General features: G+C 49.8%; 1 protein-coding gene across 4 annotated transcripts in view; it reads left to right on the top strand.

The window, feature by feature from the left end:
• RBM27 (RNA binding motif protein 27) overlaps window positions 1–16,470 on the top strand; it is an 870,586-nt gene that overhangs the window by 320,622 nt on the left and 533,494 nt on the right. For all 4 annotated transcript variants that reach the window (XM_078653046.1, XM_078653045.1, XM_078653044.1 and 1 more), the window contains one exon: window positions 10,751–11,017. In XM_078653046.1, the coding sequence (XP_078509172.1) occupies window positions 10,751–11,017 (267 nt within the window). The remainder of the gene's footprint in view (window positions 1–10,750; window positions 11,018–16,470) is intronic.

The raw sequence follows: 16,470 nt of genomic DNA, 5'->3' as shown, positions 1-16,470 counted from the left end.
TGTCCCCAATATCTGTCATGGCTACCACTGGAAAACCTTTCCCTGTGATTTACAAAATCCAACCCACCAGGAGTGCTAAACATACCTGCACTGACAGGTGTAGCCTGAGGGCATTTTAAGAAGCTGGCCCCGTAGCTTGACAGGTATGAAGAAGCCTGTGCACTTCGATCCTTCACCGTTCGTCCAATACGATCACACACATGCCCGCCTGCGCTCCGCTTTTATTTAATATATGGGTACAATGAACGTGTTTATTTGATAGATACTGCTGCTTTTTCAAGTCAGTATCCAAATAGTGCAGCTGACTTGTGTTCCCTCTCATGTCAAAGACCATCTGTTTCAAGCATGGTGGGGTGAGAGACTTAATTTCAGAGAGCAAGTAGTAGTAATATCTCAGTCAGATGTATTGTAGTCAGTTTTAAGTGCACACTAGCCCATCAGGTACATTCACTGATTGAGATACGCTTGCACCATGGTGTACCCCAAGATCACAGAAACTTTCTAAATATGACACACAAGAGCTGACGCTTGTTCTAACAAGCGAACCACTCTTCACTGGGGAGCCTATCACAAAGGTAAATTTACGTGTGCAGGCCACTCCGAAAATTTCTCCTAGAGGCCCATTCACAAAGGTAAACCTATAAGTAAATACCTTTACATGTGTCAGTGACTCCTCCACTTTTGGGTAACTTCACTACTTTCGGCTTTTACAAGTGTAAAGTTACTCAATACTTTAGACTTCCGCGCCTTTAACCCCTGAACTCGCATACCTCACGCCACCTAACAATGGTAAATCTATTCCCCCTCATGGCCAGTATGTATGCTGGGAATTCGCGCCGCGGTCAATAGCGTATCAAAAGAACCACAGCAGGCCCCGCCGCATTTCGGAGCCGGTAGCCCGGGGCTAAAGCAGCGGACCTGCGCTCATGCCTCTTATAAGCACCCCTACCCGTCAAATCCGGGCCCTATTATTGGCCCGTGTACGACTTCAAGGTAACCAGTTAAAGGGCCAGCGGGTCCACTCAGCCCATCATCCTCCGAGGTCGATAAAACGAGGACCATTGAGTTGGGTTACAATAAACAATAGTTATTCAGTGCCTTTAGACCCATGGCTTAAAAGTGCGCTTTACAAATACTTGCACTGTTTATGTTGTGTTATGGCGGGCTAGCGGCCGATTACCTGCTCCGTGACTCTTGTTTACAGGGACTGCGTGGATTAAACACTGTATGAATACGCTGTTCCAATCAGTCACCTTGTGTCCTGCCTCAAGCACTCTTAGGCATTCCGCTAGTTAAAATGCTATTCCCTCAGTCGCCTTTTGTTCTAGTAATTTAGCTTATAACCTGAGGAATGCACGATGCGAGCCCCTCTGTCTGACTCCCTTCAGCACGTGCTGCAAATGTGCTGTTGCTATGAATAGCTCTACCTCCTATCGGACTGATTGAAGGAAAACAAGCATTGGTCCTGTTGGCCTGATTGAAGGAAAACAATTATTGGCAAAGCCAACGCTAGCAGTTTAAATCATAAGCTCAGTCTATACTACAAATGCAATACAGACTTTTACGTTTTAACCGTGCGGAGGCAGCCGTATATGTGCTATCCCCCAAGAGGTTTCACAAAAGAACATTCTCTTCCGCCAGTTATTTTATACATGCACTGATTTAGATACTGTGTAATGCATCATCGCGTGAAACGATCGTCACTTGCCTTCTCCCCCCGCCGCCCCTGAGAACCGAATATGTCTAGGCGGCCTTGCAACAACAGGCACACGTGAAGAACAGTCTAATCATGTCATAAAGGGGGGGGTGTACAACGCGCGCTCACCACCAGGGCGGTCCGATGCAGGACCATAACCTACATACTTTCGCTAAATACCAATTAGCGGGAAAGCGGTAGACAACAGAAACACCCTTCGTAAATTTATAGCGGGAAAGCGGGAAACAACAGCAAATATTGTCTCAATACAAATCTTGTAGCGGGAAACACCCAAACCTTAAAGAGGGGGTGCCCAGCGTGCGTTCACCACCAGGGCGGTCAGATGCGGGAACACAAACCAAATACTTTCGGCTAAAACCAAATCAGCGGGAAATCGGTAAACAACAGAAACACACCTTCGGCTTACTACAAAATATTTTGTACCGGGCAAGTGGGAGACATCAGACATTTCACGGGGATGTGCAGCGCGCGCTCGGTTCCGGGATTCAACCAACCAGAAAGCCTAAGCGGTATTTAAAACGCACCTGTTTATGCAGATTATGCAGATGCCTTACGACTGCCGCTTGAGATGACAATTAGTATGTACATAGCGCTTACTTTCTTGACAAGGCATTGAAGCAAGCAGTACACTACTATAGAACCGCTGGCCCTTCCCGAGCCGCTTCTCGACAAATGCAGCCAAAGCGATACCTCCTAGACAATAATGAAATGTGTTCGCAGCCTGTAGCACGAATTCCGCCGAATGAAAGCCCGATATTCGGAGCGAATCAAGAAGGTATACAATGCGTCATTCATTCTCTACAGCAGTGTAAATCAAACAAGCACTATGCCGCAAATATTCCACCAACGCCAACCACAGCGCAGCATCATGCTCCGACCGCCCACCATATCTGCTGCCCTGGGCTCCCCCACCAACAGCGCCGCCCCCACAACGAGATCAAAGGACGTAACTTCCTTGTAACTCCCACGGCAACCAATCCGTAACTTATCATTTGCAACAGCCCCAACCTAACCTTGCTCATTTAAAAAAGACCAGCCCGAGTGATTAAGGCGCCAACCGAATCCCCCCGCCATTGTGTGTCTACATGCAAACACTGGCTCGTTTATGTCTTTCTCAGCCCACTCAAGATCGTGCCAGTTATAAAACCCGTGATGTTTGCGCTCTATAACTTGCATTAAATAGTTTTAATTTAAAACCTGTATCGTAATTATATCCCGTTAGAACATCCTCACTGTCTCCTTATTTGAGTGAAGGAGCGCTTACGATCGGTAAAGCGCCCCGGCACCTTCGAGTGATGTTCGCGCTCTATAACTTGCCTTGCATAACGTCATTTCGCATTACAAGCGCCCTGGCACCTACGAGTGATGTATTCGCACTGTGAACCCGCATTTAATAAATTAATATAAAACCTGTGATGCTCGCGCTCTATACCTGCATTAAATTATTCAATTTAAAACCCGTATCGTATAATCCCCTGCTAGAACATCCTCACTGTCTTCTCATTTGGGTGAGGGAGCGCTTTTGATCGGTAAAGCGCCCTGGCAACTTCGGAAGTGACGGGAGCTTTATTTGGAATATATACATATTTGTGCAGTTATGGTAGCTGTAGTTGCCCGCTTTATCTGCGAAGTGTTAGGAGCTGCTGCTCCGTTTTCAATTCGACCCATACCTCTGAATTACTGCATGTGTACATTTTTAGTATGCACTAATAATGCAGTATATCTATCGGTCTTGCTCTTACTCACGCACTAAACATGCCGCACCATGTACGCGTGGCCGGCAATGGCGGCCGGATATGGTGGCCGGCCATGGCGGCCGGCTATGGCCAACACGTGGCTAGCAATGGCGGCGGGATCCGGCCCCAACCAAGCACGGCCTCGCGGCCTGTCCATTATCTCGCTGTGCCACCTCTCTGTGCACGGAGCTCCGACTTTGTCATGGAGCTCCCTTAACTGAAGCCACTCACGTAACCTTAGTGCTCACTTGCCTGGGTGCATTACTAGCTGTACGTTTCTTCCCCACGGTCACCATGTGTAATGAGAGCGAGCCACCGCGCTCAGTTTTGCAGAATCTGAGCCTCCTTTCCAGCAACCTTTCCCTTGAATTCGGCTCACTTTTAATGCTCTCATGTATCAGTTTGATCCCTTGGAATCACGGCGAGCCACAGCTCGCTGTTCTACAGAATCTGTGCCTTATTTACAGTAACGTTTCCCTTGCATTCGGCTCACTTTTAATGCTCTCATGTCTCAGTTTTAATCGTATTGCGAGTGGCTCTGACCCCTTTATGGTAGAGCCGTGCTGTATAAGGTGCCTTTGCTGACAGCGTTTAACTTAGTTTACCCGGGTACGTTTTATGGATACAGTAACGTTTCCCTTGCATTCGGCTTACTTTCAATGCTCTCATGTATCAGTTTTAATCGTATTGCGAGTGGCTCTGACCCCTTTCGGGTAGAGCCGTGCTATATAAGGTCCTATTGCCGACGGCGTTTAAACTTGGTTCACCTGGGTACGTTTTTTGGATACCCGCTCTGTATCCCTGAACTGGATAATCCCTCCTAACGTTGATAAACCCAACCCGAGTTTAACACGGCTGACGCTCCCAACCCCGCTGGATAATCCCTCCTAACATTGGTAATCCACACCAATCTCTACGCTGCTGACGGTCCTGACCCCCGCTCTGCCGGCGCCCGCTCCCCAAGTGCGCTGCGCTGGGTAGAAAACACCGCTGCGAAGGAATCGTGCACCCGTCCCGACCCCTCTGACAATAAACATCACCGACCAATGGAGGCTTGCTGGCACAACGAGAAAATTGCGTTCCATCAGTTCCCGTGCCAAACAAGAATCAAGAAACTGCCAATGCCTTCCATCAGCGAGGCCAACCTAAAAGCGACAATCGCGTTCCCGGCCAATCAGACACGTCAACCGGAGTATGCCCACCTCGCACTATAAACCTCAAGCGATCCACAAGCGCTTCGAAACGCGGCTTCGGGTGAAATGCCCCGAACGCCAGTGTCTACACCTGGGTGTTCAGCCCGCCTCTTTTAGGGCAATCTCCACCGCACACCAACGTCGCAAGCAGACCCTGAACCCAGCACTCACCGCAAACCCGTCGAGGGAAAAAAGCCCGATGCAAGACCCGCGAGGCAGGCAGGCGCAGGACGGCCACAACAGCGCAGAGCAACCAACAGCGCAGAGCAACCAGGAACGCGACGGCAGGAAAGGCCGAGCCTCGCTGCCGCGCTCAACTTAAACCCCTTAAGGGCCGCCCCTCACCCCTGCTGGCCCGCGCCCATAGGGCGAGCATGAAAGGGGGCGGTCACGAGCTGGCAGCACCGTTTGTCACGCGGAATGTGGGACTAAGATGCTGTCTCGCTTAGCTCCCCTTCGCGTCGCGCGGCCAGCGGCATTTCTTCAATACATTGATTGCACCATTGCAACACTGCACCACTATTTCTGGTGGACATAAAGTGCACATGTGAACTATAACAAAAATTTATCTGGGTTAAAATGATAAGACGAGCCAAATTTGCACATATATTTCTGGATTGCAGAGATTAACTTTAGTAACATTTTTTACTTTCAACCACACTGCATTACAACATGGCACAAAAATAATAAAGCCAATAGATATTGTATAGGCAATACCTGTAGGGCTATGCCGATGATTGTTCTTTTAAAGTCTTTATAGCTGAGTGTGTGAATGGGTGATATCCTGAACCATGACATACCTCTGGTTACACTTGAGTGTGTTTGGGCTTTCCCGTGAGTCTCTGTGTCTGGCTTCAGGGGTGGCAAGGATCCGTGCTGAGATAGATGGCTGTCTGTATGCTTTTAACCCCGTGCACCATCCCAATCAATAGGATTAAATGCTACCTGGAAGGGGTAAACAACCTTTACAACGAAACTTTTACAACGACCTACCATTACAACGCAACTTTTACAACGCAAACTATTACAACGCATTGCTCTGGGGGGCGCTCTAGGATAGGGAATAGGTTAATTTACTATCCAATAACCTTCCCTACTATCCATGGGGACTGGAGTTGGAATAGTAAATTAAACTATTCATTATCCAGCGCCTAAAAGCATTATGCGTTGTAATGGTATGCGTTGTAAAAACCGCGTTGTAAAGGTAGGCATTCCTGCACTTATATTCGACTGACTTGACATAGGGCGGTTAATGCCTCACTGTTCATTTGTGGGCACAGCTGTCTGTCACAGAATAAAGTCGTTCTTAGACAGCTGCTGGTCCACTTAATGTTACAAATGCTATAGGTGTCACATTTGTGAAAGTTAAAACTATTGGCATTGTAAATGACAAAGCTATTACTTTAGCTATTACTATAGCTATTTTCACAACCAACACATAAATAAAAAAAATGTAATTCACAATACCAATGGCTCAAACTTTCCTAATGCGAGACCTATTGCATTGCAAATGCTTGTTCTTTTCCTTTTTGCCCAGAGAATACAATGACCGTGTCCATTTCTGCTCTGCCGGTTCACCTGCCCCCCTTTCTTTCTTCCTCCCTCTTATTCCCTCTCTTTGTCTAGCAGCTCCTCCTCTCATACTGAAAACCGTGACTTCAGAAACGCTTTTCATCCCCTCTTTCGTTTATTTGTTCCCTTGTGAAATTGATCCCAAAAAGAAAAACACTGCAAAAATGTCTGATTCTGACTTTTTTCCATTTAAAAGTAGTGCTTGAAATGGAAAAATAGAAGTTTATTTCCGGCTTATTTCTGAGAAGTGCCGGTACTCTCTAATTAAAGGTATTGCATTTCTCTTGAGAAGTGCCGGTACTCTCTCTCAAAATAAAAAAGTGCCGGTACTCCGCACCGGACAGTACCGGCCCATTTAAAGCACTGTTCCAAAGTGCACCAGCAGTAATAAAAGGAAGCGAGGCAGGGCTGTGTGACTGCACCCAGGGAGCAAAGCGGGGCTGTGCGACTGCACCCAGGGAGCAAAGGGAGCTGCATGACTGCACCCAGGGAGCAAATTGGGGCTGTGTGACAAACTAGAGCGTGAAGGGAGCCGTGTGGCTGAAACCAGGGAGTAGTGAAAGTGGTGCCCCGGTAGGGTGCATACATGGGTGCTAGAGCATACCAGGGAGAAATACTGCCCCTCCCAAGAGGTTAGTAGATTGGAGCGGTGCATTCTTAGAGCTGCAGAAACTTTAAACATGCCTATTTCAAAGTGGAATACTATGCTAAAACAGATTCCTTTGATTTAGGGCTGCAAAGGAATGATTACAAGAAAAATAAAGTGCCGCAATAATACCGCAAAATTTCATTTTTGTGCTGCTAAATTTCAATTTTTGTGCTGCAAAATTATCAAATCTATGCCGGAATATTCTGGGGGGGGGTCTACCCAGTACTAAGCATACATTGCAGTCGTAAATAGAATGCACAGCATTTTCTCAGGATATTGTATGAAGCTACATTAGTGCAGTCAGAAATATATAGGACGCGCAAAAATACAGCTACAAAATACAAAGTTTAAACAGCTGCGGGCAGATCCAAGTGAGATCGGAATATCAACACATGCAGTAAATGACAGGGTAATCTACAGTATAATCCATGATGTAAGAAATTTAACCCAGACAACACAATCAAGTTGGGTCATTCCCCTCAGGCACATCTGCCTCTTTTCCATCTAATTAACGCTGGTACAGGCCCCAAAAGCTTTTAGGGCAATTCTGTGGAGGTAGCAACTCACTGTATAACTCCGATTGTGTGTTGCAGTAAACCATATCTTTTGACTAGTGTCCAACCGTATGTGCTGGCCCTCGAGCCCATCGCATCGCCACCCTGCGTTATGCGAGCAATAATCCCATGTTTATTATGCATCCTTCCACAATCACTTTGTGCAACCCTGCAACCCTGCGATATCACTCAGTGCACTGAAGGTTAGTCTCCAGTATCTAGCAACCACTGGGCACTTCCAGGCAATATGTAAAAAACCAGCAGGACTAACTCGACACCGCTCACATTCTGCAGTGTCACAGGGGCCATATCGGTGTAACCTATTGGGTGTATAATAAGCTCTATTCAAGAACTTAAAGTGTATGAGGCGGTGCCTCCCATTCAAGGAGACCTGTTGCTTGACCTCACAGCTATATCGCCAGGTAATGTCATCGAGAGCTACGCCAAGATCATTTTTCCATTCCAATCTAGCTTTAGTGAAGTGGTTCCTGCAGTAGTCCTGCGATATTTTATAAATACTCGAAACCACCTTACTGGGTGAATCCGTACGCAGAAGGAAAAGAGAAGGAGGCGATCTCAGGCAGCTCCATCATATCCTCCCCAAGCATCTCATGGGGGGCATGCCTCACTCTATGAAAGTGAAACCGCATGGGCGGTGTGTGATCATGACCCTCCACCTCAATCTCAGGCCACCTTCGAGCTGTGCCTTCAGAGAATAGATCTCCAATTTTAGTAATGTTAATTGACGCCAGTGCGCGGATCACCTCTCTTTCTTGGCATATCGGCAGCCAGTGGCACCACTACACCGGAGTTAAGGGGGAGTACAGGACAGCACCCGCCTGTCTTTTTAACAAATGTTGCCATGCATGGGTGGTAGAATTCCCAGAGTCTAAAATACCCGCACTCCTGGAAGGGGCATGAAACAATAATGGGAGAGGAGAGGGCATCGCCACAACCCTTTTGATCGGTAAGTGTGGGACGTCAGCTTGCTCGCATATCCAGTGGTAGGCATGTGAGCTTAGCGCCGCACAGTAATATAATTCTAAATCCGGGGCCCCCAGGCCTCCCATGGAGTAGGGTAGTGTAAGGTTGTCCCACTTGACACGCGAGTGCTTCCCGGCCCAAGCTAACTTAACCAATAAAGAGCGAATGACCTTAAATATGTGCACAGGGAGTACCATCGGAACATTCACAAATAGAAATAAAAATCTTGGGAGCACCACCATCTTAATTAGGGATATGCGTCCCAAGAGAGACCAGGGTAGTCGAATCCAGCGCCCCACATCCTCTTCTAATTTAGCTATTGCTCTTCCATAGTTCTCACTGAGAACCAACTCAGAGTCTGTATGAACCATCGCACCTAAGTAACGCACAGGCTCAGTCGTCCATGTTGGAGGGTAATCTAATTCCTTAGGCTACATGGCTAAGGATAATGGGAAAATAGTTCACTTAGTCCAATTAATTTTGAGGCTTGAGAGCTCACGTATCTTACCACCTCCTCGAACAATGGGGACAGATTGGACACCGGGTCCCGTATATACAGGAGATTATTATCTGCGTAAGATGACACTATGTATAGTCTGCAGTACTCTCTGCCACTTCATGCTAGGCCACGGTGTGCCAATTTACTCTGCACCCCTGCACTCTGTGCCATTGAACTCTACACTGCTGCAGTCCACTCTACACCACTGCATTTTGCGTCAGTGCAGTCTTCACCCCTTTGATCAGAACTAATGCAATGACCTGTATGCCAATCTACTCCTCACCTCTGTTCTTTATAGGCCACTCTACGCCACTATACTCCGTGATGCTCTACACCTTTAAAGTCTATTCTATGCCACAACACTCTGTACCACTGTACAACACTACTCCACAACACTCCAGGCAACTCCCTCTGAGCCCCTCCATGCTATTTTATTCCACTCTTATTTAACAATACACTACTCTAGTCTGCTCCACTCCTCTCCACAACATGCCCTTCCACACTCCTACACTATTCCACTCTCCTACACTACTCCACTCGGTCAGTCAACTCCACTCTACACCACGCTGCAACATTCTACTCCACTCTACGTAATACCCTACGTAATACCCCTTACATCACTCCACTCAGTTCTACACCACCCCACAACACTATGCCACCTCCATACCCTTCCACTCTACGACATTATACTTCCTCCATTACACTCCACGACATTATACGTCCTCCACAGCACTCTGCACTGCACCACTCTGCACCGCTCCACACCACTCCGCACCACTCCACACCACTCCATGACTCTCCACTTAACTCCACTCCACCCAATTCTGGCACTTCACGACTCTGTGTCACTACCTAGCACTACTCTCCTTTAACCTCGTAACATTTAGCTTTGCTAATGCTTGTAAATTGTGCCCTAAGTCTTTTTGTGAGGAAAACTCCAGTTGTTGCGTAATTACCGTAAATCAGATGGAATTTTAGACATCTAAGTTGCCTTTTTTTTTTTAAACTATACTATCAATACATGAGTCTTAACAGTAGGTCTGGTTTGATGGCAGTAATATTTTATAGTTTCTTAACTAAGATCGAAAAACAAAGTTTTCTTCTATCATTTTGAATAATGAAAGAAAATACAATTATATTCACATTTTCTTTTCTGCTCTTTTTTATCATTGGTGATTTTGAAAATCTGCGCCGCTTTTGTTCCATCTTATTTTATATTACCGTACAGCAGTCTATTTTTCTCTGTGCTAAGTGAAGAGAATTGAGCTAAATTACTGATATTTTGCATTGCAGATTAGGATGCTATGGTTTATAGGCACCACATATATTGTTTGTTTACTTGGTCTAATGAAAATATTTAAATTGTGCTTGGAGACCCAACACAAGCTTCATTAAGGCATTCTGATGCCAGTCCGTGGAGTAGCATAGTCGAGGGACCACAGCTAGAAAAAACTGATGTATTCACAAGTGTATTGCAGTGTTTGCCGTCGGTTTTTACTTGAGCATGTTGAATGGAGCTACAGCTGTTCTAATACACCTTGCATGATATTTGAGTGAAGAGATTTTGCAGATATATTTATTTTTTATAGGAAATCCAGTTGAGATGTCATATTTTTCCTTATTAATTGTTGGCGGCGTACTAGGAAAAAATATTTGAACTGACACTACTTCATTTCTAGTTTTGTGTGCCATTATTATATAGAAGTCTTATGACACTTCAATTACAACATTTCAAATGTCAAGTTTTGATTCCTTTTTCTATGTCTTGATTTACTACATGCCCTGTTTAGACTTATGCAATACGCTGCCATTTATATTAACAAAGTTAATTTGTTCACATTTCTAGGAGAGCACCGTGAGAGAACGAAGTTTGAGTCCGAAAGGAATGAGTTGGAGAGTACCTATAATCCTGTTTCCATGCCATCTAGCAAGCCCTCTGATCAGTATTCTTCTAGTGGGCAAGCATTACCTAGCGCGGTCACAGTGGTTGCTCCAGCTCACCATACTGAGAACACAAAGGAGAGCTGGTCTAATTACTACAATAACCATGGTGCTGGGAATTCATTTAGCAGAAACCCACTGATCCCAAAGCAAAGATGCAGAGATTATGATGGTAAGCCTGCATATGCTCTTGTCTTCCTACTGTTTTGAGAACATGCGTTGCTTCAGCCAAGCTAGGAAAAGGAATTACATAGCAAGCCATTTTGTCAGCACTTTGTGTGATCTGGAATGTAATCTGGACAGTGGTGAACTGCTTTATGATCTAGCGTCTCAAAGAGTCAGAGGCACTGAATCTTGGACTGGGTTGTGTTTCTGTAAGTTCTCCAGCATTGGAGCCTTCAGAGATGAATGTGTTTTAATTGATTCCCTATTGTCAGGCTGGCAGTGATTTTTATTTAATGCTGTACACATCTGAAAGAGACACGTTAGTGCTAGATTCCTTACCTTAAAATATCCCCAGGCGTCAGACTGGATCCGGAAACTTTTGCGTAGCAATACCCCTGCGCGACCGTAGGCGTCGTCCGCGGCTCCGCGTCCGTCGTTAGCGCCGGAATGACGTCGCCTGAGTACTTAGATGCCGCCCTCGCGCGCTGACGTCAGTTCTTTTTTCCGCGCCAGCTAGCGCAGATCCGGAGAAGCTCTACCCCTTAGTCACTTTTTTACTAAAAATTTTTGATCTTTTGATCTGTTTTTCTCTAGTCGCTCAACTCGTACGGTGCTGGTAGGGATGCATGGGTTCAAACCCTGCTCCAAGTGCAACCGACCGATGTCGGTTACCGACCCCCACCGCCGGTGTCTTCAGTGTCTGGGCCTCGCCCACGACGACCGAACCTGCTCCGACTGCCGGGCCCTGACGTCCAAGGCTAGGCGGGAGCGGTCCCGCAAGCGGCTTGAGCTCCGGCAGTCGGCCCCGCGCCGTTCAAGGTCCCGGTCCCACAGTAGGTCGAGGGACCGGTCGCGGGGTCGGAGCCCTCTTAGTTCCGAGAGTCGGCATCGGTCTTCGGGATCAAGGTCCTCAGGTAAGCATGAGAGATCGGAACGGCGCCATCGTCCTTCTGACCCACCCCGACGCTCACGTGATGCGACCGGGGGTTCGGGTGACATCACCCACGCGGCTCCGTCGGAGTCACGGGTGTCGCAACCCTGCCCCATACCTTCCGGTCCCTGGCCACGATGCGACGCCAGAGGAGGTCGAGCGTTACCTCATGGCCATGAGGTCTCTTCATCCTCCGCCGGGCTCTGTGGCGCCTTCGGGCCCAGCGGTCCCGGCTGGGGGGCCTAACGGGTCGGGTGCTTCGGCTCTGACGCCGTCGGGTGCTTCGGCCCCGGCACAGCCGGCGACTTCGGTCCCGGCGCCGCAGGCCCCAACTGGATCCGGTTCCGGATCCGGGCCGTCGCCGGTCGACCTAATGACCTTACCGACGCCGGCCCCTAGGGTGTCGCCCCCTGGCGCCGCCTACGGGCGACGCCGTCCCCAATCCTACCCTTGATTCGGTTCCGGCGCCGAACATCGTATGTAGACTTTTACTTCCACGAACCGGCCCCATCCGTTGAACCTGAATTTCAGGTGATGGGTGACGAGGGAGATTGGGAGGGGTCTGTGGACCCTCTGGCACAGGAGTGCCAGTCTCAACAGGACTGGACATATGAGCTTGGGGATGCCATTGGACTGGACACTTCGCCAGACACTGGTTTTGTGTCCCCTCCAACTGTGGCTACGGAGGAGGGGGCTGCCTACAGTGTAGTATTGACGCGGGCGGCCAAGGCATTGGGCCTAGAGCTCCCCGTCACGGCCGTGAGGATTAACCTCCTCACTGAGGTCCTTAAACCACAGGCAAGCTCGACTGAGCCTCTGCTGCCGTTTAATGAGGCCTTGTGTGACGTTCTTTTGGACACTTGGTCCAAGCCCCCTACAGGTCAGCCTGTAGATAGGAACGTGGCCAGACGCTACCGCCCGGCACCGGGCGACCCTTGCTTTTTGTCCACCCACCCCACCTCCGAGAGCCTGGTTATCCAGGTCTCTACTTCCCAGACTGTATTCCCAACGGCTCCGCCCGATCGGGAATCCAAGAGGTACGAACAATTCGGTAAGAAGGTGTTCTCGTCCCTGAGTTTGGGACTGCGGTCGGTCAATACTGCTTGCCTCTTGGGCTGCTACACCCACACTCTGTGGGACACGGTCGCAGACGTGCTGCCACAATGTCCGGAGGAGGCCCGGACTAAACTCGCCCAAGCCCTTGCGGAGGGTCGAGATGCGGCACGCTATTCCATCCGGTGTGGGCTGGATACAACTGACTCACTAGGCAGAGCGATGGCAACGATGGTGGCGGTTCGACGCCACGCCTGGTTGAGGACCGCCAACTTTCCGGCTGATGTCCAGGCCATGCCGTTTGATGGCCGTCTCCACTTTGGCGACAAGGCAGACCATGCGCTTGAGCGTTTTAAGGACTCCAGGGCTACGGCCAAGTCCTTGGGCCTCGCGGCCCCACGCCAGCAAACGGGTGCCTTTCGCTCCTTTCGTGGCCACGGAAGGGGCGCCCCACATGTGCTGCCAGCCACGCAACGCAGACTAATACACAGCGCGGTGGCGGCTGTGGAAACCGCCGTGGCGGCGGTCGGGGACAACGGCGAGGCCAGTTCACACCTCCCCCTGCAGCATCCGCCTCAAAACCCTCCTAGTCCGTGCTTTCCGGCCCATGTGACGCCAGTGGGGGGCAGGGTTTGCCATCACCACTTCATCTTGCGCTCTGTCACGTCGGACATGTCGGTGCTGCAAATCGCCCGAAGGGGCTACTCCCTCCCCTTCGAGGCGACCCCTCCAGCCATGCCACCGCAATACCACCGCGTGTCGGGGGATCACTTACAACTTCTGCAAGAGGAAGTTACGGCCCTCTTGGCCAAGGGGGCCATCGAGCGCGTCCCTGGGCCAGAAGTAAGGTGTGGTTGTTACTCCCACTACTTTCTGGTACCCAAGAAGGGCAAAGGGGCCCTACGCCCTATCTTGGACCTACGGAACGTCAACGGCTTCCTCCGGAAGGAGAAGTTCAAGATGCTGACATTGGCTCAGGTCTTAGCTGCCCTAGACCCCGGAGACTGGATGGTTGCGTTGGACTTGCATGACGCTTATTTTCACATCCGCGTCCTGCCGGCCCACCGGCGTTACCTGCGGTTCACGGTAGGCCACGAGCACTTTCAGTTTACCGTGCTCCCCTTCGGCCTTACCAGCGCCCTGCGGGTGTTGACGAAAGTGATGGCGGTGGTCGCAGCTCATCTGCGCAGGTTAGGAGTTTCAGTCTTCCCCTACCTCGACGACTGGTTGTTAAAGGGGGGCTCGCCCCAGACAGTCGTCAGCCACCTCCAGACTACGGCCGACCTCCTGCACCTGCTGGGGTTCTCCATCAATGTGCCGAAGTCACACCTTTGTCCCTCTCAGAAGCTCCTCTTCATCGGAGCGGTTCTAGACTCGGCGCAGTTTCGGGTTTACCCTCCCGAACAGCGGGTTCGGGATATTCAGGCTCTGATTCTTATCTTTCAGCCTTTATCCCGAGTCTCGGTCAGGTTGACGCTGCGGCTACTGGGACTGATGGCCTCCTACATCCTTCTGGTGCATCACGCCCGGTGGCGGATGCGGGGTCTGCAGTGGGACCTGAAGTTTCAGTGGGCCCAGCATCAGGGCAACTTGTCCGACCATGTCTTGATCTCGGAGGGCACTTCAAGACAGTTGCAGTGGTGGCTCACGGACTGCGATTGGGTCAGCGGCAGATCCCTCTCCCTACCCCAACCGGAGCACGTAGTTGTGACGTACGCGTCCCTCCAGGGCTGGGGGGGCCACATGGGAGAGGCGGAGATCAGAGGCCTCTGGTCTTCTGCGGAGTCCCAGCTCCACATCAACCTTCTGGAACTGCGGGTGATCCGTCTTGCACTGAAGGCATTCCTCCCCTCTGTCCGGGGGAGTGTAGTGCAGGTGTTCACGGACAACACAACCGCCATGTGGTACTGCAACAAACAGGGCGGGTGGGATCGTGGACCCTATGCCAGGAGGCTCTGCGCCTCTGGCAGTGGCTGGAACATCAGGGCGTGTCCCTGGTGGTTCAACACCTGGCATGTTCTCTGAACTCCAGGGCGGACAAACTCAGCCGTCGGTGCATGATGGATCACGAATGGCGTCTGAACTCTGACGTGGCGTAAGGTCTCTTACAGCAGTGGGGAGAGCCTTGGTTAGATCTATTTGCCACAGAAGAGAACGCGCAATGTCATTAGTTCTGCGCGTTGGAATTTCCAAGGCGGCACTCGCTCGGAGACGCTTTTCGTCGCGAGTGGAGTTGCGGTCTATTGTACGCCTTTCCGCCTATACCACTTCTGCCCAGAGTGCTGAAGAACATCAGGCGCGACTGGGCCCAGGTTATCCTTGTGGCTCCGGACTGGGCACGAAGATATTGGTATCCAGAGCTACTCAGCATGTCTGTCAATCCCCCGATTCGTCTGCCTCTTCAGGAGGACCTTCTGTCGCAGCAGCAGGGGACGGACCTCCACCCGAACCTGTCCAGTCTCCACCTACAAGCTTGGAGATTGAGCGGCGACAGTTGAGGCGATTTGACTTTCCTCCTGAAGTCTGTAATGTCATTCTGGAAGCCAGTCGTCCCTCCACAAAGTCTGTATACGCCTGCAGGTGGAACAGATTTGTGGCATGGTGCACAGCAAAGGCTGTGGATCCACTCTCTGCCCCCCTTTCTGAGGTTCTCCTCTTCATTCTGTCTCTTGCCCAGCAGGGCTCTGCTCTGGGCACTATCAAGGGCTACCTTTCTGCCCTTTCCGCCTTCTTAAGGCTACCTGATCAGCCATCTTAATTCAAGTCCCCAATTGTAAATAGGTTTTTGAAGGGCATCACACACATGTTCCCTCACATTCCATTTGTGTAACGATATATCTGTAAGAGACATTAGTTAGTGATAGATTTCTTACCGACCCACCCATCCTCCCCGTTCTGCGAACCGATATCTAGGGTTAAGGTCATCCCCTTTCAGGGCCCGAGTTTCATGGCACCAGTGTTGGTTCTATCATGGCTCTGCGTTTCTGGCGCGGAAAAGCTGTGTATAAGAACTAACGTCAGCGCGCGAGGGCAGCGTCTAAGTACCCTGGCGACGTCATTCCGGCGCTGACGACGGACGCGGAGCCGCGGTCGACGCCTACCGACTCGCAGGGGTATTGCTACGCCAAAGTTTCCGGATCCAGTCTGACGCCTGGGGATATTCTAAGGTAAGGAATATATATCACTAACTAATGTCTCCTACAGATATATCGTTACACAAGTAGTAACTTGTGCGTTAAAACCATGGAATTTAAGGTACTGGTGCTAGCAGCACAGCTACCTCATTGTTTGAGTCCGACAGTCCGATAATAATTTCTTTCAAACTGAGGTCATTTCTGATGGGCAATTTCCATAGCAAAATTGAAGACGCATAGTATTACAGCCTCAGAGCTCCCATTTGTTTACTTCTACTGCAGAAGACAGCCTGGTTCGGGGGAGCTCATTTTACTTAGGTTTCCCTCTCCCAATTTCAACCT

The sequence above is a fragment of the Lissotriton helveticus genome, chromosome 7 (assembly GCF_964261635.1).
Source record: "Lissotriton helveticus chromosome 7, aLisHel1.1, whole genome shotgun sequence".
Lineage (NCBI taxonomy): Eukaryota > Metazoa > Chordata > Amphibia > Caudata > Salamandridae > Lissotriton > Lissotriton helveticus.
The sequence above is the reverse complement of the archived record's forward strand: the minus strand, read 5'-3'. Positions and strand labels throughout refer to the sequence as shown.